At 38.5% G+C, this 19,176-nt stretch overlaps 1 protein-coding gene across 4 annotated transcripts in view; it reads right to left on the bottom strand.

The window, feature by feature from the left end:
- LOC124554792 (glucoside xylosyltransferase 1) overlaps positions 1 to 19,176 on the bottom strand; it is a 164,041-nt gene that overhangs the window by 24,412 nt on the left and 120,453 nt on the right. For all 4 annotated transcript variants that reach the window (XM_047128441.1, XM_047128444.1, XM_047128442.1 and 1 more), the window contains exons 6-7: positions 7,427 to 7,599; positions 4,136 to 4,217 (exon numbers count right to left, since the gene is read on the bottom strand). In XM_047128441.1, coding sequence (XP_046984397.1) covers positions 4,136 to 4,217; positions 7,427 to 7,599 — 255 coding nt within the window. The remainder of the gene's footprint in view (positions 1 to 4,135; positions 4,218 to 7,426; positions 7,600 to 19,176) is intronic.

Below are 19,176 nucleotides of genomic sequence, written 5' to 3'. Positions count from 1 at the left end.
GAGAGGGGGGAGAGGGGGTGGAGAGAGGGGGGAGAGGGGGGTGGAGAGAGGGGGGAGAGGGGGTGGAGAGAGGGGGGAGAGGGGTGGAGAGAGGGGGGAGAGGGGGTGGAGAGAGGGGAGAGGGGGTGGAGAGAGGGGGAGAGGGGGTGGAGAGAGAGGGGAGAGGGGGTGGAGAGAGAGGGGGAGAGGGGGTGGAGAGAGAGGGGAGAGGGGGTGGAGAGAGAGGGGAGAGGGGGTGGAGAGAGAGGGGAGAGGGGGTGGAGAGAGAGGGAGAGGGGGTGGAGAGAGAGGGGAGAGGGGGTGGAGAGAGAGGGGAGAGGGGGTGGAGAGAGAGGGAGGGAGAGGGGAGGGGGAGAGAGAGGGGAGAGGGGGTGGAGAGAGAGGGGAGAGGGGGTGGAGAGAGAGGGGAGAGGGGGTGGAGAGAGAGGGGAGAGGGGGTGGAGAGAGAGGGGAGAGGGGGTGGAGAGAGAGGGGAGAGGGGGTGGAGAGAGAGGGGAGAGGGGGTGGAGAGAGAGGGGAGAGGGGGTGGAGAGAGAGGGGAGAGGGGGTGGAGAGAGAGGGGAGAGGGGGTGGAGAGAGAGGGGAGAGGGGGTGGAGAGAGAGGGGAGAGGGGGTGGAGAGAGAGGGGAGAGGGGTGGAGAGAGGGGAGAGGGGTGGAGAGAGAGGGAGAGGGGTGGAGAGAGAGGGGAGAGGGGGTGGAGAGAGAGGGGAGAGGGGGTGGAGAGAGAGGGGGAGAGGGGGTGGAGAGAGAGGGGAGAGGGGGGTGGAGAGAGAGGGGAGAGGGGGTGGAGAGAGAGGGGAGAGGGGGTGGAGAGAGAGGGGAGAGGGGGTGGAGAGAGAGGGGAGAGGGGGTGGGAGAGAGAGGGGAGAGGGGGTGGAGAGAGGGGAGAGGGGGGTGGAGAGAGGGGAGAGGGGGGTGGAGAGAGGGGAGAGGGGGGTGGAGAGAGGGGAGAGGGGGTGGAGAGAGGGGAGAGGGGGTGGAGAGAGGGGAGAGGGGGTGGAGAGAGGGGAGAGGGGGTGGAGAGAGGGGAGAGGGGGTGGAGAGAGGGGAGAGGGGGTGGAGAGAGGGAGAGGGTGGAGAGAGGGGAGAGGGAGTGAGAGAGGGGAGGTGGAGAGGGGAAGGAGGGGGAGAGAGAGGGGAGAGGGGAGGTGGAGAGGGGGGAAGGAGGGAGAGAGAGGGGGGAGGGGGAGGTGGAGAGGGGGAGAGAGAGGGGGAGAGAGAGGGGCGAGGGGAGGTGGAGAGGGGGAGAGAGAGGGGAGAGGGGGAGGTGGAGAGGGGGAGAGAGAGGGGAGAGGGGGAGGTGGAGAGGGGGAGAGTGAGGGGAGAGGGGGAGGTGGAGAGGGGGAGAGAGAGAAGGAGGGGGAGGTGGAGAGGGGAGAGAGAGAGGAAGGAGGGGGGGTGGATGAGAGAGATTTAGCTGAGGTACTGTAAATGTTTCCTATTACTACTTATGTCAGGTGATCTGTGCCTTATTTTCAAATTAAAATAATTCAACTGATGTCCGGGGGACTATTTCTCTGAGCAAGATCTATGACCATCCAAGCCACATCATTCAGCATATTACCCTATTTTCAATGACATAAATATCTCTTAAATCTATATTGCCATTTCAGAAAGGCCAAAATATTTTTCTGTAGTATGTTTACACAAAAGTTCATTTTATCACAGAAATTAATATACAGGAAAGTGGACATAACTACAACATGGTGAGAAAAAAAGTAATATTGATGATATTAATGACAGTAATATGGCACTGTGACATTTGCTACATCGAGTGAAAACTTAATAATAATTGAGAAATTGCATGGTTTATTCATCTCATTGTATGTTTGATGGGGCAATACAATATGTATAATTTCGTCCATTGAATATCTTAGCTTCCAAATACTGTACCTCAGTATTGAAGCAGTCTGATACTATTATAGGAATTTATTGACTGAAAATGTAGAAACCTAACTCTATTATACATTTTGTTCTTTTAAGGTATTGCTGAGAGCCCATAAATGGTATTATTTTACTTTTTCTGTAAGGCATGTCCAAGCATAATCACTGTCTGAATAGACAATATGAGGATGGAAGTGGAGCAAATTTAAGACAGAAAACGCTAATTTCATGCATCACATGGCAAAGTCATGACATGCCTTTAAAAAAAGTGCTATCATTGGTTAGGGCACATGAAAGTGAGTTAGAGTGGGGAGCAGGTGGAGGAAACATTTTCGATTAGATAGTATATTGGGACTGTTTTTGGGCTTGACAATTCTTTCATAACAGTTCCAATCAGTGATTATTTCTAGACTGTGTAGAATTTCCAATAACTTTCCATCTTCACGGCTATCAGTTATTATAGTCACAAAACAACATATTATAATTCAATACACTGATTTTTTTAATGCAGTGTAGCTTTCTTGTCTTATTCAATTACACAGTTTGGTACTTTTAAAATGCTCAGTTTCTAATTGAAACTGAAATTTTTGAGAAGAAAAGTTAAAAAACTTATTATGGTAGAATGCTCCACTGATGAATGATCATTAGGGATCAATCACAAGCTGTGGTTACAAAGGATGGAAACAGAACTCATCTTGGCACTGGCCTTAAATGATTTAAGGAGAGTGTTGACAACTTAAATTTGGGTGACCTGACTCACTCTCGTGCACCATATCATACAATGAACATGAATTAACCAATAAAAATAAAGACTTGACATATATCCAGAAGGGAAACTGAAAACACAAGAGCAAAGAGTAATGCTATATCTGCATATTATAACTAACATCTGTTACTGGAGTACGTTTAACATAATCAATCAACTCTTGCAAAAATACTTTCCTAACAAACAAAGGCAACTGCAGAAAATTGCCGACCCCCCCCCCCCCCTCGGGACAACAACCATGACTGCAATATTAATGAAATAGATACTGTGCATTAAATTATGATGAATGCCAATGGCAAATTTCAACTTTATCTTGTCACTTTTACAACAGAATAACTGAATTTGTAACCACAAAATACAGCTCATAAATTTAAAATTTAAAGTAATCCAACACTCTATTCAGTGTGTTCTATTCATTGCTCACATCTTTGTTTTAAGTCATACAAACTCTAATCTTTTTACAACAATATTTTGCAGCAAGTTACAAAATTTATCATCTGGTGTCTTCTTAGAAGCACAGTAGATTTAACTAGTCTTCACAAAACGCTGGAGAAATATTCCAATTGTACAACACAATTAGTTCTGAACACATTTTTTTCCTTGTTAACCTTATAGGAACTAAGAAATTTTGGATTAGGCACATCATTAAGTCCTATCACACACCATATAACCAGCTAGAAATCTTTAGAAAACTGCTAAATACTGCTGTAAATTGTAATCAACTTCACAAGGAGGAGTAGCAGAGAAAATGTGCACCTCCTACAGGGTTACCTTCTAGTCAAGTCATGGCAAATGCAAAAAAGTAACAAGTTGAGATTCTCATTATTGCAACAACATGCAACTTGTCTGACGAATCATTATCAGTAGCATCGCTGGGAACTAAATGTGTGATTTGAAAATGGAGGAGAAGTCATGTTTTGAGAGCTGAAAGTACAGTCTACAGGGTTCAGTATAGCACCTCAGAACTCTCTCTAGAAATAGCACTGTATAGCATGTGTATTAGTATGTAATTTTTTGGTGTTAGTTGTCTTACAACTATACATTATTGATGCTAGTTTTTCATCTGGTGTCCTTGTTTTGAAACAGAATTCATTTACAGCCCTCCCCCACCTTCAACACTCACATTTTCATGCCAACAAAATCTAGCACCATCATTGGTCAATGGTTGTCAGACAAGTTATGACTATCGACAGTCCTCTGTCACCAATGGTTAATTTTCTGTCATAATTTTTGCACATTTACAATCACATAAAAATTTAAAGTATACACGAAAACACATTAAAGACATTAATACAATATTGCAACTAAAGGAACTTCATCAACTGACAGAATCAAACATCTGTTCAGAAAAGAGGTAACAATTCTAGATTAAAAACATAAAATTAGTTTTAAATGTTTCATCTAGATAATCATCATCTGTTATCTTAAATCAATTTTCTGAAAATATCTCTGCAGAGATTTTGTGAATATGTGTTTCACTTTACCACAGTTTGATGATGACGCTAGTTCCAAGTAGTTCTTAATGGGTAAATAAAGATTTGTGTGAGGATCTGTCCCCAGCTGATACTGAAAAATAAAAATACAGAAATATCAGTGTGTGTGTCTAATTTTTTCATGATCTTGATTAAGCTTGATCTCAATCAAACAGCAGTAATGAAACCTGCATTTCAGTTGTCTATTAAAATGTGTGGTACTCCTTTCAAACTACTCATATTAATCATATAGATAAAGTATACACCAACTCGAAAATTGTAAAATTAAATTTGCACACACACAAATAAGTTTCAAAAGTAACTTATACTATCAGTGAAAGCTGAAATCTAATCACTATGAAAATAATAAAATAGTTTATGGTGCCTAAGTATTTACAATCACAAGCTTCCTCATAGATAATCTTAGCGAAAAAAATGTGCCAGAAGGTTATGGTGAGACATAAAGGCAATATGAAGAGAAGAAGAGCAAGTTCAGTGTTGGACACTGTTCCATGCAAAACACAGTAAGCAACACAATTTGACAAAATGGTGACCGTACAAATCCGGGAAAGCTTTTTAACCATGACTGGGTAGAGTTAAATTTTTGGATTAGTTTTGAGAAGCTGTTTCGAAATATTGATCATTCAACTTCTAGTACAGACACCAAGTTTTTCCTAAAAAGTTAAAAAAAGCTTTGATCAAACTCAACAAGAATGTTTATATAAGTGGTAGCTATGAGGTGCACTCTACCATTCATTCATGAATTTCTTGGACGTCATATTACTAGAAAGAAAGAGAAGTGAGGTGATTGCCAAGAATTTTTAGAGTTAACTTGGGGCATTCCAAAGAACAGGAGATTGTTTTGCATGCCAGGAGCTGTACTCCTATAAGATAGATGACAAAGGCAGTTTTCACATCCACGATCATGTTTGGTTTTAAGAGGAATATGCATTTTTCTTGCTTGAAAGTATGTACAAATCTGACTTCTGTCACTATAAGCAATTCAAGCCCCCTTGAAATAATTCCCTATTAACTGGTCATCTTGAATCTTGATTTGAAATCAGTAACACTGCTGCAAAAATTTTTTCAGCCATCTCTACTTAATTCCTGAAACTGACTCTACCCTTATTTTATGATTTTGTTTGAATAGTAGTTAAGGCAAACATGATGAAAGTTTTGATGCAAGCAGACACAGATGAAGAAGAGGAAGAAGAAAAATCAGTGTGATAAATTGTGCATGAAAGATATTTTCATTCCCTTACAAACACGAGTCCTAATTTTTGTAACTCTTAGTATGAAAAAATTTCTTCAGATAACATATCGACAGTAAATTCCTCGACAAAGTCCCTATGACACACATGGACAATCCTGGTTACAATACAAAAATTGAAAAATGTCCAGAAAATGTTAGTTGTGTGTAGCACGACACATCAAACCGATCATGGATCATTCTCTCAAGCAAAGAAACTGAGAAACAACTTATTTTGCAGATCATTGCTGGTGAGTATAAAAATACTCAATGGCTACTAAATCCTTTCTTATGACAAAATTATGTCCAAATTCTATTCCCTTACACCATGTTTTGATTCAACATAAGATAGTCATTTTACTGAATTTGTGTGCATTATTAGAAGAAAACAAATTCTTAAAATTTTAACACTTTTCAGGAAATTCTGTAAAATATTTTTTGGGAACTTTGATTTACAACAATGATTTTAACAAGTGCATTGTGTGTCCCCACAAATTTCTCTTTGAGTAAAAAAAAGAAATTGTGGGGATGGAAGGAATATACAACTTTTGAACAGTTATATGTAGGGCTAGACTATTTTCACACTTCTAGGCATTTCTTACCGAGTACATATTTTGTGCTGTTTTCTGTTGTTGAATGGAGAATATTAAGGGGTAAGACCCCAGCAACATTTTACTTTTTGGAAAATTACCTGTACCTATGGACCATCCCGGTATGCAGTCTCTATCAACAAACTTGGTCACTGGGTTGTGTTACGGGACCACTTTTTCAGAAATGGTCGCATAGCATAAGTAAAATAATAATGAAAGACCGATTTAATCAGAATATTTAATCAATGCCAAGTAATATGATACGTAATGGTACAAGTGATTGTAGTAACTGATTAATGTAACATTACTCTCCATTTACTCTTTGATTCCGATTTGCATGCCTCATATAAATCATAGTATTTTGAAAGAACATTTAAGTTGTTGCAGAAGCACCCAGGCTGCCAGGGTAGTAAAGTAAAGTAGGCTGTCATCCTTGGAGTAGTTTTCGCAGAAGGATGCACCAAGAGAGGCACAAATCAGTGGTTCACAGGCCACCGGACAGCCTTTTGTAATGTCACCCTGGGGCATCTGTAGTATGTTAGACAATCACAGATAAGATACCCCATGGTGGCAGCAGTCAGCAGCCAGCACCCGCAGAATGAAAATGTATAGATGAAAGTAAGTGTAAAAATTATGTAATGAAAGGCCTGAATGCTCGACCTCATGTTTAAACTTACCATTAGACCATAACCCCTTACAGCACAGGACTGCACGAGTGGAAAAATGGCTCTACTTCTACAAACTGTTACAGCCTTCAGAGTTGGCAGTTTGTACATATTGCTGGACTTAGCAATATTTACTATCACATTATGTGGCTGACTAAGTTAATTACTGCAATGGCCGGTAAATGACCAGGTTTTTTCTATCTTCAAGACTGTGCTATAGAATAGCATTTGGTTGGTTGCGTGTCTGTCTGTCTACCTTGTGTACCTTCTTTTAGAGACTCATCGGGAAACAACAAACACACACACACACACACACACACACACACACACACACACACACACACACCTATTTTTTCAAGATATTTGTTTTTGTTTAGTTTTATGTCATGTTTTTTGAAAGTGGCCTTGCTTACAAGCTAAGAACTATATTACTTCAGTTAAAATTTGCAGTATTTTTTAGTGTGGGGCAACATCTTAATTTTTGCTTTACCTTACTTTTGCCACTGTCAAGCTCAAAATTTAGCTTAATAATATGTTGTACTATCTGGGCATTTATTGCACTCTTCATAATGTTATGGAGAATCACCGCTTCCACCTTGTACAACAGCAGCTATTCACAAGCATTTACTGATCTCCTACCTACATGAAAATTCCAATTTAAATTTGATTTACCTTTGTCATTACACATTGGCGGCTTGGTTGATTCAGATTTACACTTTGTTTTGTTGTTTTTGTCATTTCACTATTACTCCATATTTCTGAATACTAGGTTTTATTGTTATAAATATTTGGAACTTACTTCTTCCATTGCAGTATAGAGTGCATGGAAAGGTGGTTGTTTCTCAGAGTGAAAGCTCCCTCGACTTCCATGCAGTACAGCAACACCTTCCTTATCAGCACTATGGCACACACTCATGTACATACAGTGATCTGGACGATAATTATACCGACATGGGTATACGTACAGTTTATCTGGAAAATACATATGCAAAGCGATAATTAATTAACAATAAGAGGATAAATAATTTTAGTAAAATATACAAAAATCTTTTAGATACTGTTGTGAATTTCACATATTTTTATATACATATGCACCAACAGAAGATAAAAATACAACTCAGAAAGACTACACAGAAATTTTTTGGCAAATTGTGTCACGTACCTTAGATCATATTTCACTGAAAAACACAGTAATACTACTTGTAGATTTTAAAGCACAATTTGGCAAAGAACGAGCACAAATTCTTAGCAGGAAAACTCCATGCACATACGGAAAAAGACCAACGTCTGTGCAGACCCCATAACATAGTACTTACATCTACATTCTTTCAAGAACTTCCTAGAAAACTTATTACATAGGTATCACCCAAATATTAAATAACAAAATGACGCCAGCTGGTATTTTCTGTGCCCTATTTAAGCCATTTGACTGTGTGAACCACAATGTCATCCTAGATAAACTGAGGTTTTATGGAAATTATGATAAAGCCAACCAATGGATAATATCATACCTAACTAAAAGAATGCAAGACATTTTACGTAGTTGTTCAAGCAATGTAATCTGGGGAGTAATTACATATGGAATTTCCTGAGGCTCAGCCTTTGGTCTACCATTGTTCTTCGTGTATGTAGACTATCTTCCATTTGACATACAAAAAGCAGAATTAGTTCTTTTTGTGAATGACACTGTTGGTGTAATCAATCCAAGCATATGTACAGCAACAGAAGATACGGCAAACAAAGTGCTTAAAAATTTCATTGACTGGTTTTTTGCAGTCTCACTCTCAGTTTTAAAAAGAGCACCATACTCAGTTCTGCACATCTAGAAGTACTACAACAGTGGCAAGAGTAACACACAGTGAGGAAATAATAAACAGAGTGGAATCTTCCAAATTTTTGTGTGTCCATGCTGATGAGGATGTAACCTGAAAAAAGTATGTTTTAGAACTCCTAAAACAATGTAGTTCAGCCATATTTGTGCTTAGAAGCATTGAAAATATTGGGGTAAGACAGATCAGCAAGTTGACATATTTTGCAAACTTTCATTCAATAATGTCATATGGAATAATGAAAGAATGTCTTCATTGCTCAACAAAATGCTATAAGAATATTATGTGGTGTTCATCCATGATCATCTTTGAGACATCTGTTTAAGGAGTTGGACATTCTGACTACTGCTTCACTGTATGTTTATTCCCTCACCAAGTTTGTTGTAAATAATCCCTTGCAGTTCACAATGGACAATGATGTACATAACTACAATACCAGAAGGAAAAATGCCATTCATTACTTCACACTAATGTTGTCTTTAGCACAAAAAGGGGTGCACAATGTCACAACTAAAATATTTGACCACTTACCCAATGATATAAAACATCTGACTACAGCAAAGTAAAATTTGGAAACAAAACCAAAAAAGCTTCTCCTTGACAATTCCTATTCCATAGAAGAATTTCTATCACTGTAATGTATAAAAGGAAGTGGGTAGGAATTACTAACATCTGTAGATTTAATAATAATAATAATATTAATAATAATAAACAAAAATTCATAGATGTTCAGCATGTAGCCACATTTACAAATTAATTTACGATGTAAATGTAAAATGACACATCCCACATCATTTATCATGCAAATTATCCATTGAACATGAAACAAAGTAAGTAACAAAACTAACTCACCCACCAAATTCAATTTGTAGGGGAAAAAATTTAATCATGTTGCTATCAATAGACACTGTGCAATGGAGGTACTCAATGTAAAAATTGCTGAGAGTACCAATTTAGATTCAGGCCACTATCTACCTATCATTAAATTCAAAGTAAGATAAGTATTTAGAAAAAAGAACCAATACCAACCAAAAAAGTTTGACATACAGAAATTGTCTACAGCATGCCTAAATTGTAATATTGTCCATTTTAAGGACTGGAGGTAGGAGTTGTTAAGATAACTTTTACAAATATTTTAGCATACAGCCACTAATATTAAGAAAATAATCCTCAACGATGAGTTTCTTGAGTCAGGCTCCCATCATTATCTGTCTAAGTTAATCCTACATGGACATGCCCTTCAAAAACAAACTAGGTCAAAATATAAAAACAAATAAAATTATATGTACGTGAAGTCTTTGTCTTACTTTAAAAATGGCAACACCAGATTCTCTGTTCCTCTTATCCACATTACTGCCCATCCACTAAAGTGTTCCTTCTGCAGAGTGATAAGCATACGTCACATACGCTGCCTCTCCATGCACCACTAGTTCACAAACATGTGGACAGCTCTGAGAGACTGCATTGAATTATCAGCCATTACATAACATTCCAAAGATGTTACGAAGGACATGGAGAGAGACCACACCAATGGTTATCTATGCAAAGTCATTCACATTCACTGTGCTAACATCAACCTTGAAAAAGGTTCAGAAGCCACTGGAAAAGATGTTACCATTCTTGCCAGTTCGTATATTAAGTACATTATCAACTTTAACCCGATAGATTGCTATTTCAAGTTGCTCAAGAAGTCAAGTTCCTTTCCTTTCTTATCTACATGTAAGTTCTCTCCTATGCCTTCCAGGGTGTGACTACTGTCATACATATACTTGGCAACCACCAATCTGCTGCAGTTGCCCAATATAAAAGCATGCATTGTGTGACACGAAATATATAGGTTCCTTTTCCCAATATTAGTGGTTCTATGCTAAAGAATTTATAACTAATACCTAAATGTTATAGTCAACTTCAAAAAGACATTATTCAGATGAAACTCAGGGTTGCCCCAACTTTCCAAAGATGAAATTCCCTGGTATTTTCCTTACCTCCAGATAAGTTTTAGCATTTTCCCCTGACACATTTTGAGATCTCTAGGGTAGGTAAAGACATAAGTTGACAAAAAATGTAAGGACTTCGTATATCTTCCTTGTGTGAGCAAAAATCTGCAGTACTAACATCAACATCTTTTGTAATGAACTGTTTTCATATGGAGAGAGAAAGCCAAATGGTGTGTTTCATTAAGACCACTGTTGTTATTTTATTTCAGTAAAACAAAACACATTTGGTGACAAAAATACGCATTTCCGTGGAATTGCGTAACAGATTTAAAATACCTTCACTCATTTCAGAAATAACGCCAGAAAAAAGTAGGTCCGTTGAAAGAAGTGTATAAGGCAGGGAACAGTTGTGTAAACCAACACTATAGGTGACCACCAGTAAAATGTTACGTCCCTGTGTCACGTCTATTATTTTTACAGGTATTGCGTGATTTTTCTTTCGAGAAATATACGAGTACATACCGTTCAAACTGCCAGTGACAGCCACAATTTCCTTCCTCTTATCGTTAATACTTTCTAATATATAAATTATTTTTGAAGTGTCAAAATGTACCAGAATATATAAAATGTCTATAAAACATTGCAAAGATAATCACTGAGCCGCAGATAGGCACGTAGAAAAGACAATTACACACTCTCAGCTATATTTTTGGCCACGGCCTATGTCAGAAAACAAGAGCATGCACACATTCACACAGTCACTCATACATAACTTGTGCACAGATGACCACTGTCTCCAGCCGCTGTGTCAACAATCTCTGATAATCAGATCCAAACAAACCACTTCTCACACCTTCCTGCCTCTCATTGGCAACTGCTAGGCTAGTGCCAAAAAGTGGTGGCAGCACTGACAGCAAGCTGAGGGGTGTGGCAGGAAGGGGAGAAGAAGTAAGAATGAGGGTGCAGGAAAGCGACACACGTACTCAGCTGCGCCAAGCCAACAACGATGCACAACATCTCAATAAACAAACCGTTTCATCTACTGAGACAAAAATGAGATTTTTTATTCAAATTTCCCTGGTACGTTTGAAATTCCCTGATAGTCCCCAATTTCCAGAACTTGCTCTTAAAAAGAAATGGAAACATGCCTGGTGGAATGATGACTGAGATGAGTTAATTATAAAGAGACAATGAGCTTAGAATATCTGGAATGCAAATGAAAATAAATCTCTAAATTAAATGCTTCCCTGAGACATTTAAGTCTCTTTAGTAAGTCTCTTAAGTAAGCAGAAGAAATGAATTAAAATTTGTGCTGTGGCTGGGACGCAAACCCAGGTCATCTTGCTTGCTAGGCAGAAATGCTAACCGTTACACCGCCGCAGTACAATGGTCAACACTGCTGCACGATACGAACTGAAGTTTGTGTTGAGGAGGGCACTCAACTTGGGTAGTTCGTGTAGCAATGTTGATCATTGTACTGTGGTGGTGTAATGGTTAGCATTTCTGCCTAGCAAACGAGAAGACCTGGGTTTGAGTCCCAGCTGCAGCACAAATTTTAATTCATTTATTCTGCTTCAGTCATTATCCTGGCAAATGAAAATCATAAGAACAAGAAAAAGTTTGTAGAAGTCAGGAAACCTGGATCAAAGGATTTCAAGAAGATCAGTGTACAACCCATAAAAGATTAACTAACGAAGTCTTATTTCACACAGAACAACACAAGGAACTTTTATAAAACATTTAAAAATAGTTTAAAGAGGAACATAACACTAAGTATATAATAAAACTAAGAGCTGCAGAATACTCGACAACTACTTCAAAGAACTACACAACTGTAATCTACCAAAAGAATAATTTAATTTTGATAAGATAAACCAAATACAGCCAGACTCAAAACCACCAGCAATGGAGGAAATCTTAAAACAATTCAAAAATAGCAAAGCATTAGGAGAAGACAATATTGTCGCTGAATTACGGAAACACTCCAGTGACAACATTATTCTAGGTCTAACAGAAATCATTAATGGAATTTCAACAATGAACACCTTAGCATCAGAATGAATAACACCATTAATACATCCATTACTGAAAAAAGGAAACTAGAGAGCCCCATCTCAGACATGCCCAGTTCACCGGAAGTCCCTTATTGCAGCTGATAACACGTCTGGATGTAGCATAGGATACCGCGTACCTCCTAGTAAAACTAGAGAGGCATGTGAGTGGCAAAGATATTCTACTTACCTGAATGACATCACAGATATGTACTGCGCATGTGTGGCATCACTGCAGTGCCTAGGACCAGTTCAAGGTCACACTCGCTGAGATGCGCTCACATGACCCACACACAGACCAACACACTGATCAATGTCTTAAATGGATTTTTTTTTAAACAAGGGGAAAACAAAAATTCATGGGATAGAAGGAAGGGATCAGTATCTTTATTGATTCATTTTCTGTAGTAAAAAGTAAGATCTCCGTGAACTTTATTTTGGAACAGCTGCAGCTTCCTTTAATCCATACCGAGACAGCTTCATGTTCATTAATTTTTCTATGATCCCTGGTCCCTTCCTTCTATCCTATGGAAGGAAAAAAACTAACCATTTAAGACTTTGATCAGTGTGCTGGTCTGTGTGTGGGTCACGTGACTACATCTCTGTGAGTGTGACCTCGAACTGGACTTAGCCACTGCAGCATTGACGCGCATGTGCAGTACACGTCTGTGACGTCATTTGTGTGGATGGAATATCTTTGCCACTCGCGTGCCTCTCTAGTTTTACTTGGAAACACACGGGATTTTATGCAATATCCGATCAAATTGTCGACTGCAATAAGGGACTTTCAGTGGACTGGTCGCGGAGTAGCTGCACGAGCAACAGCATAGGACCACTCACGGAGATGCCACACTACAGGAGGTGGTTTAGGCATTCTCGCCAGATGGTCTACAAGGCAACAGATGACATAGAAATTAATACTAGCAATAATGTTAGGACTCAGGTTGTTTAAGATGGACCTTCTATGTTTTGTGGATGTGCACTGAATTTTACACTGACACAGCAAGGTACATTTCAACATTCAAACAATTATAGAGGAATTTCCCTCTTGCCAGTGACCCATGATATCTTGTCCACAGCACTTTCAAAGAAAGCTAAAGGAATACTCAGCCCACAACTATGAGAATATGAAGCAGGGTTTAAGAAGGTAGGTCTCGTGCAGAGTAAATACTAAATCTAAAGAACATAGTAGAAATGAGGAAAATCAGAAACTTAAAATATGTGATAACTTTTGTAGATTGTAAAAAAGGCCTATTACTCAACTGATAGAAATGCCGTAAACAACATTATAAAGAAATTTGGACTTGATAATGAAACAACGGAAATAATTAAAGGAACTTAACAAACACAGCATCCAATGTAAAATTTTTTGGGGGAACTGTCAAAACCTTTTGAAATAAAATCAGCAATAAGACAAGAAGAGGATTTGTGACCTCTACTTTGACAGAATGCAGAAAATCCATCAATATTAAGTGTATTCAAGTAGAAAGAAACCAACATAAAATCACCGTAGACTGTCTAGCATTTGCAAATGATGCTACATTAACTACTGACTCGCTAGACGCTGCCAAAGAGCAAATCGCTAAACAACAGAAACAAGCAGACAATTTAGGACAACAAATATCATTTGAAAAAAATGCGGTTCACGACAAATATCAATGATGCCCCCGAAAGCCTTAAAAATCACAACACAGTATCTAAAACAAGCTGTTTTAAATATCTACTAGAATGAATACAAGCAATATAAAAGAAAGGATAACAATAGAAAACACAGTGAATAAAATGGAAAGGACATTCCAAAAACTAACACACTATCAAACAGTGGCAAGGCTTGAAACAGTTTGTGCAACAAAAACACTTAAACAAACAAGGTTTGAGGATCCTGAAACAGTGGAAACATTTTGGAAGAAGAATTACACGGAATATACTAGGACCCAAAAGTAACAGTAATACTGACTACAAATTAAGATCAAACAGAGAGCTCTGTTTGAAAATGGAAACGCTAAGTGACGTATTGTGGAAAGGAAGACAGTATTTTTATGGACACACGTAATGAATGAACGAAACAGACTAATCGAGCTGATCTTCAACTTCATAAACAGCTGCAAATCCAAACCCACATGGTTCACTGAAATTGACAGAGAGACAAAAAACATAGGAATTACTATGGACACAATAGTTAATAACACTCTTTTAGAGAAGCAGTACAAAGAGTAGGATTTCAGGAAAGAAAGAGGTATGCACATGGAAGGAAGTGAACACAGGAAAAAAAGAATGACACACTCAAAGCATGAAGGAAGTCTGGGAGCAATGAAAATTAAATACAAAGATGAAAGTTGATTTATCTTAACCTCCAAAAGGCTTATTTGAACAAACAATATACAAACAATCAAACAATGAACTCTATATGATATGTCAGTAAAGCCAGCTATAAAATTTTTGGAATGTTTCTATCCTCTTCAGAATATAATGAAGAAAGAGAAGAGAAAATAAAATGCCACTAAAAACACTGGGTCAAAATGTGACAGGATGAAATAAAAATCTACGATTGTATTTTATTAAATGACAAGTTTCTAAATTTGTGCATTTTAGGTTAAACAGGAAAGCTGCAAAAAATTATATAGTTTAATAGGACATTAAGAGTTTGGTAGAGAAAGAACTTACAGACCTATAAAACGGCATCACAAGGTGTGCTTTATTTTCTTGTAATCTGGTTGTTGCTGCCGTTGCATCTGAAGGCAATCAACACAGTGGTCATCTGCGCCCATACGCCAACTGCATGAGCTAAATGGGGCTAGAGCACAAAACAATGACTAGATAGGTTGAGGAAGGTGAAGGATGCTGGGTAATGGGAACTGGAAGTTGGCAAGAAGGCAGTGAGGAGGAGGAGGAGGAGGTATTCAGACTGTTTTACCTTGTATATATCCAATAGATTTTACCAACTGTCAGAGTTGAGTGGAGAGGAGCCTCCTGTGTAGGTGTAGGAAACATGCAGTAAGGAGGCCAGAGTTGGTTGCAAAGTCTAACAGAAAGAAGAAGGTTCTGCTGCTAGGTAGTTCGCATGCTAGAGGTGTGGACCAGCAGTGTAGAAGTGTTGGGGAGTGAGTACCAGGCCACCAGCATTATGAAGCCTAGTGCAGGGTTGGCTCACGTGACTGAGAGCACAGGGGAGTTTTATGAAAGAAGATCAGATAGTGATTGTGGGTGGAGCAGGGAATAGTCTGGATAGGGATGGGGAATATGATGTAGGTGGTGGCCTGGTAAAGATAGCTACTCAAACTGGTGGCACTAATGTGCATTTCATGCAACTGTTTCAGCTTCATGATTGGCTTCATCTTAATGCACCTATTAGGTGTGTTAACACTGGGCTGGAGAAAGCACTGATGGCTGAGCACATGGGTCACATTGCAGTGGTGCCAGCTGAGTCTATCAGTAGATCGGTTTTCACCACGAATGGCCTGCACGTCAACAGGTATTGGAAGGGAAGGCTGGCAAAGCTCATAGGTGATAGTGTAGGGAAGATGGTGGGATCACTCATGGAAAAATTCCTGTAGTAGTTGGTTTTAGAGTTGCACCTTTTTTAGATAGAAGTCAGCTGATACTTATAGCTGCTTAAAGGAAGTCCCTCTAACTACGGAATCACCTTCAGAGGAGGTTGGGTATCCAAGTAGAGCAGGAATTAGTATATTTCATCACAATATAAGAGATATCGGAGATAAAGTTAGTGAACTGCTTAGAGATGTTGACTCTGACATTACTGGTATACTGGAGGACCACTTAAGTAATTTTACAACTCAGAGGCTTCCTTTACCATGATATAGAAAAGCTGGCTGTTTTACAAGGAGTTCCTTGTGGAATGGGGGAGTGGCCATGTACGTAAAAAAATTGTATTCCATTTAAGTCCATAGATGTATAACGGCACTGCACTGAACTGATATTTGAATGTTGTGCTGGGGCAGTTGAATTTAGTGAAACTAAACTTCTAATTGTTGTTTATATATAGGTCCCCTAACTCTGATTTCAGATCGTTTCTGCTCAAGCTAGAGAGGATTCTTTGTTCACTTTATAGGAAGCACCAAAAATTAGTTATATGTGGTGACTTCAATATTAATTTTGTGTATGATTGTGCAAGAAAAAGGATGTTGGTAGATCTCCTAAACTCATATGATCTGATGCAGACTGTAGTTTTTCCAACAAGGGTGCAGGAGAACAGTAGCACAGCCACAGACAATATTTTTATTCATTCTTCATTATTAGATGGACATTCTGTTAGTAAAAGGGTGGATGGCCTTTCAGACCATGATGCACAAATTTTAACACTAAAAGGCTTTTGTACTCACACAAATGTCACATATAATTACAAACTATGAAGAAAATATAATGCAATGGCAATATAGTTTTTTTAAACCTCATTAAGGAACAAAAGTGGCGGGATGTCTATAGTGCTGATAACATTGATGACAAATATAACACTTTCCTTAACAAACTTCTCATGCTCTTTGAGAGCTGCTTTCCGTTACAACATTCTAAATGGGGTACTAGCAGTAAAAGGCAGACTGGGTGGCTGACTAGTGGGATAAGGATATCAAGTACAAAAAAGCAAGAATTATATCAAAATGTAGAAGCAGTAACAATCAAGCTACAGTAGCCCTTACAAACAGTATTGTGAGGTGCTTAAAAATGTTATAAGAAAAGCAATTAGTAAGTTCCATACAAACAGAATAGCTAATTCAGAGGATAAAATTAAAACCATATGGTCAGTTGTGAAAGAAGTGTCTGGTCAGCAGCACTAGGTCGACGATATAAAGTCAATTCATAGTAAAAATATTTCTGTTATTGGTAAATCAGATATATGAACAGTATTTGACAATCATTTTCTGGGCATTGCTGGTGAATTAAATAAAAATTTAGTTTCTACACAGAATCATATAACTTTCTTGGCAAATGCCTTTCCGAGATTTATGTCTGAAATACTCCTTTGTGATACAGACAAGAGGGAGATTGAGTCAATAATTAAATCACTGAAGAGTAAGGACTCTCATGGTTATGATGGAGTGCCTAGCAGACTATTAAAGTACTGTGCCGCACATGTTAGCCCTGTATTTAGCCATACTTGTAATTTTTCCTTTAGGAATGATCATTTTATATCACATGATTTGATATCAAATGTACAGTTCAACTTCACAAGTCATTTAACAACTGAAAACGCAATATTCTCTTTTCTCTGTAAGGTACTGGATGGATTAAACAAAAGGTTTCAAATGCTAGCCATATTTTTTGATTTAACTAAGGTGTTTTATTGTGTTGATCACAAAATTTTGCTCCAGAAGTTGGACCATTACAGTATTCGAGGAGTAGCTCACAACTGGTTCAGCTCTTATTTTAACAACAGACAGCAAAAGGTCTTTATTCATAGTGTTGAGAATGGCTGTGATGTGGGGTCTGAGTGAGCTAGGATCAAGTGGGGGGTGCCCCAAGGATCAGTGTTGGGGCCACTCCTGTTCCTTATTTATATAAATGATAAGCCCTTCTAAAATATTTCTGTTTGCTGATGACACTAGCTTGGTAGTAAAGGATGTTGTGTGCAGCATTGGCTCAGTTTCAAAGAGGGCAGTTCATGACAAGTTCATGGGTTACAGAAAATAAACTAACTCTAAATCACAGTAAGACTCAGTTTTTACTGTTTCCAACACATAATTCAACAAAACCAATTTTTTAATTTTGCAGAATGGGCATATGATTAGTGAAACTGAACAGTTCAGATTTCTAGGCATTCACATAAAGGCCACATTCAGGATCTTATTGAAAGGCTTAATGCTGCCATTTTTACTATTTGAACGGTATCTGAAGTAAGTGATCGTTCGACGTGCAAATTAGACTACTTTGCTTATTTTCATTAACTTATGATGTATGGTATTATATTTTGGGGTAACTCTTCCCATTCTAAAAGGATATTTTTGGCTCAGAAACAGGCAGTTCAGGCAATAAGTGGTGTAAGTTTGTGAGCCTCTTGTCAAACCCAGTTCATTAGTCTGGGTATTTTGACATTGGCCTCTCAATATACATATTCTTTGATGTCGTTTCTTGTTTACAACATCAGCTTATTCCCAAGGCTTAGCAGCTTTCACCCAGTTAATAATCGGCAGAAATCCAATCTGTTTTTGGATCGCACTTCCGTAACTTTTGTGCAGAAAGGTGTGCAGTATACTGCTGCATCCATTTTCAATAAGCTACCACAAAAATTGAAAAACCTTAGCAGTAATCCATGTGCTTTGAAATCGAAACCGAAGAGTTTGCTCATGGGTCAGTCCTTCTATTCTGTTGAAGAGTTCCTTGAAAAATTAAGCTGATTCTTGTGTTACATTGCTGATTGTGCTTACTTGAACTTATGGCTTGACTTTTTTGGGTTCATTAAACGTTTTATTTTGTTTGTTATTACTTTCATGTTGTAATTTCATGTATTGGCACATTCCATGACCTCTGAGATTTGCTCCTCAATTTGGTCCTACAGAACTGTATGTCTAAATAAATAAATAAATAAATAAAAAATGAGGATACAACATGAGCCCCTGTACTGTTTTTTTACATGAACACAGTCTACTCCCCAGAACAGTACACTGGAGCGAGCTAGTCAATACACACCATTACAAACAATGATATCTGGTCTGGACAGCCACTAAGAGGCAAGTCCAGAATCTAACCTACTAAATGCTTCTACCAATGAGCTTAGGT

This window comes from Schistocerca americana, chromosome X (assembly GCF_021461395.2).
Source record: "Schistocerca americana isolate TAMUIC-IGC-003095 chromosome X, iqSchAmer2.1, whole genome shotgun sequence".
NCBI lineage: Eukaryota > Metazoa > Arthropoda > Insecta > Orthoptera > Acrididae > Schistocerca > Schistocerca americana.
The sequence above is the reverse complement of the archived record's forward strand: the minus strand, read 5'-3'. Positions and strand labels throughout refer to the sequence as shown.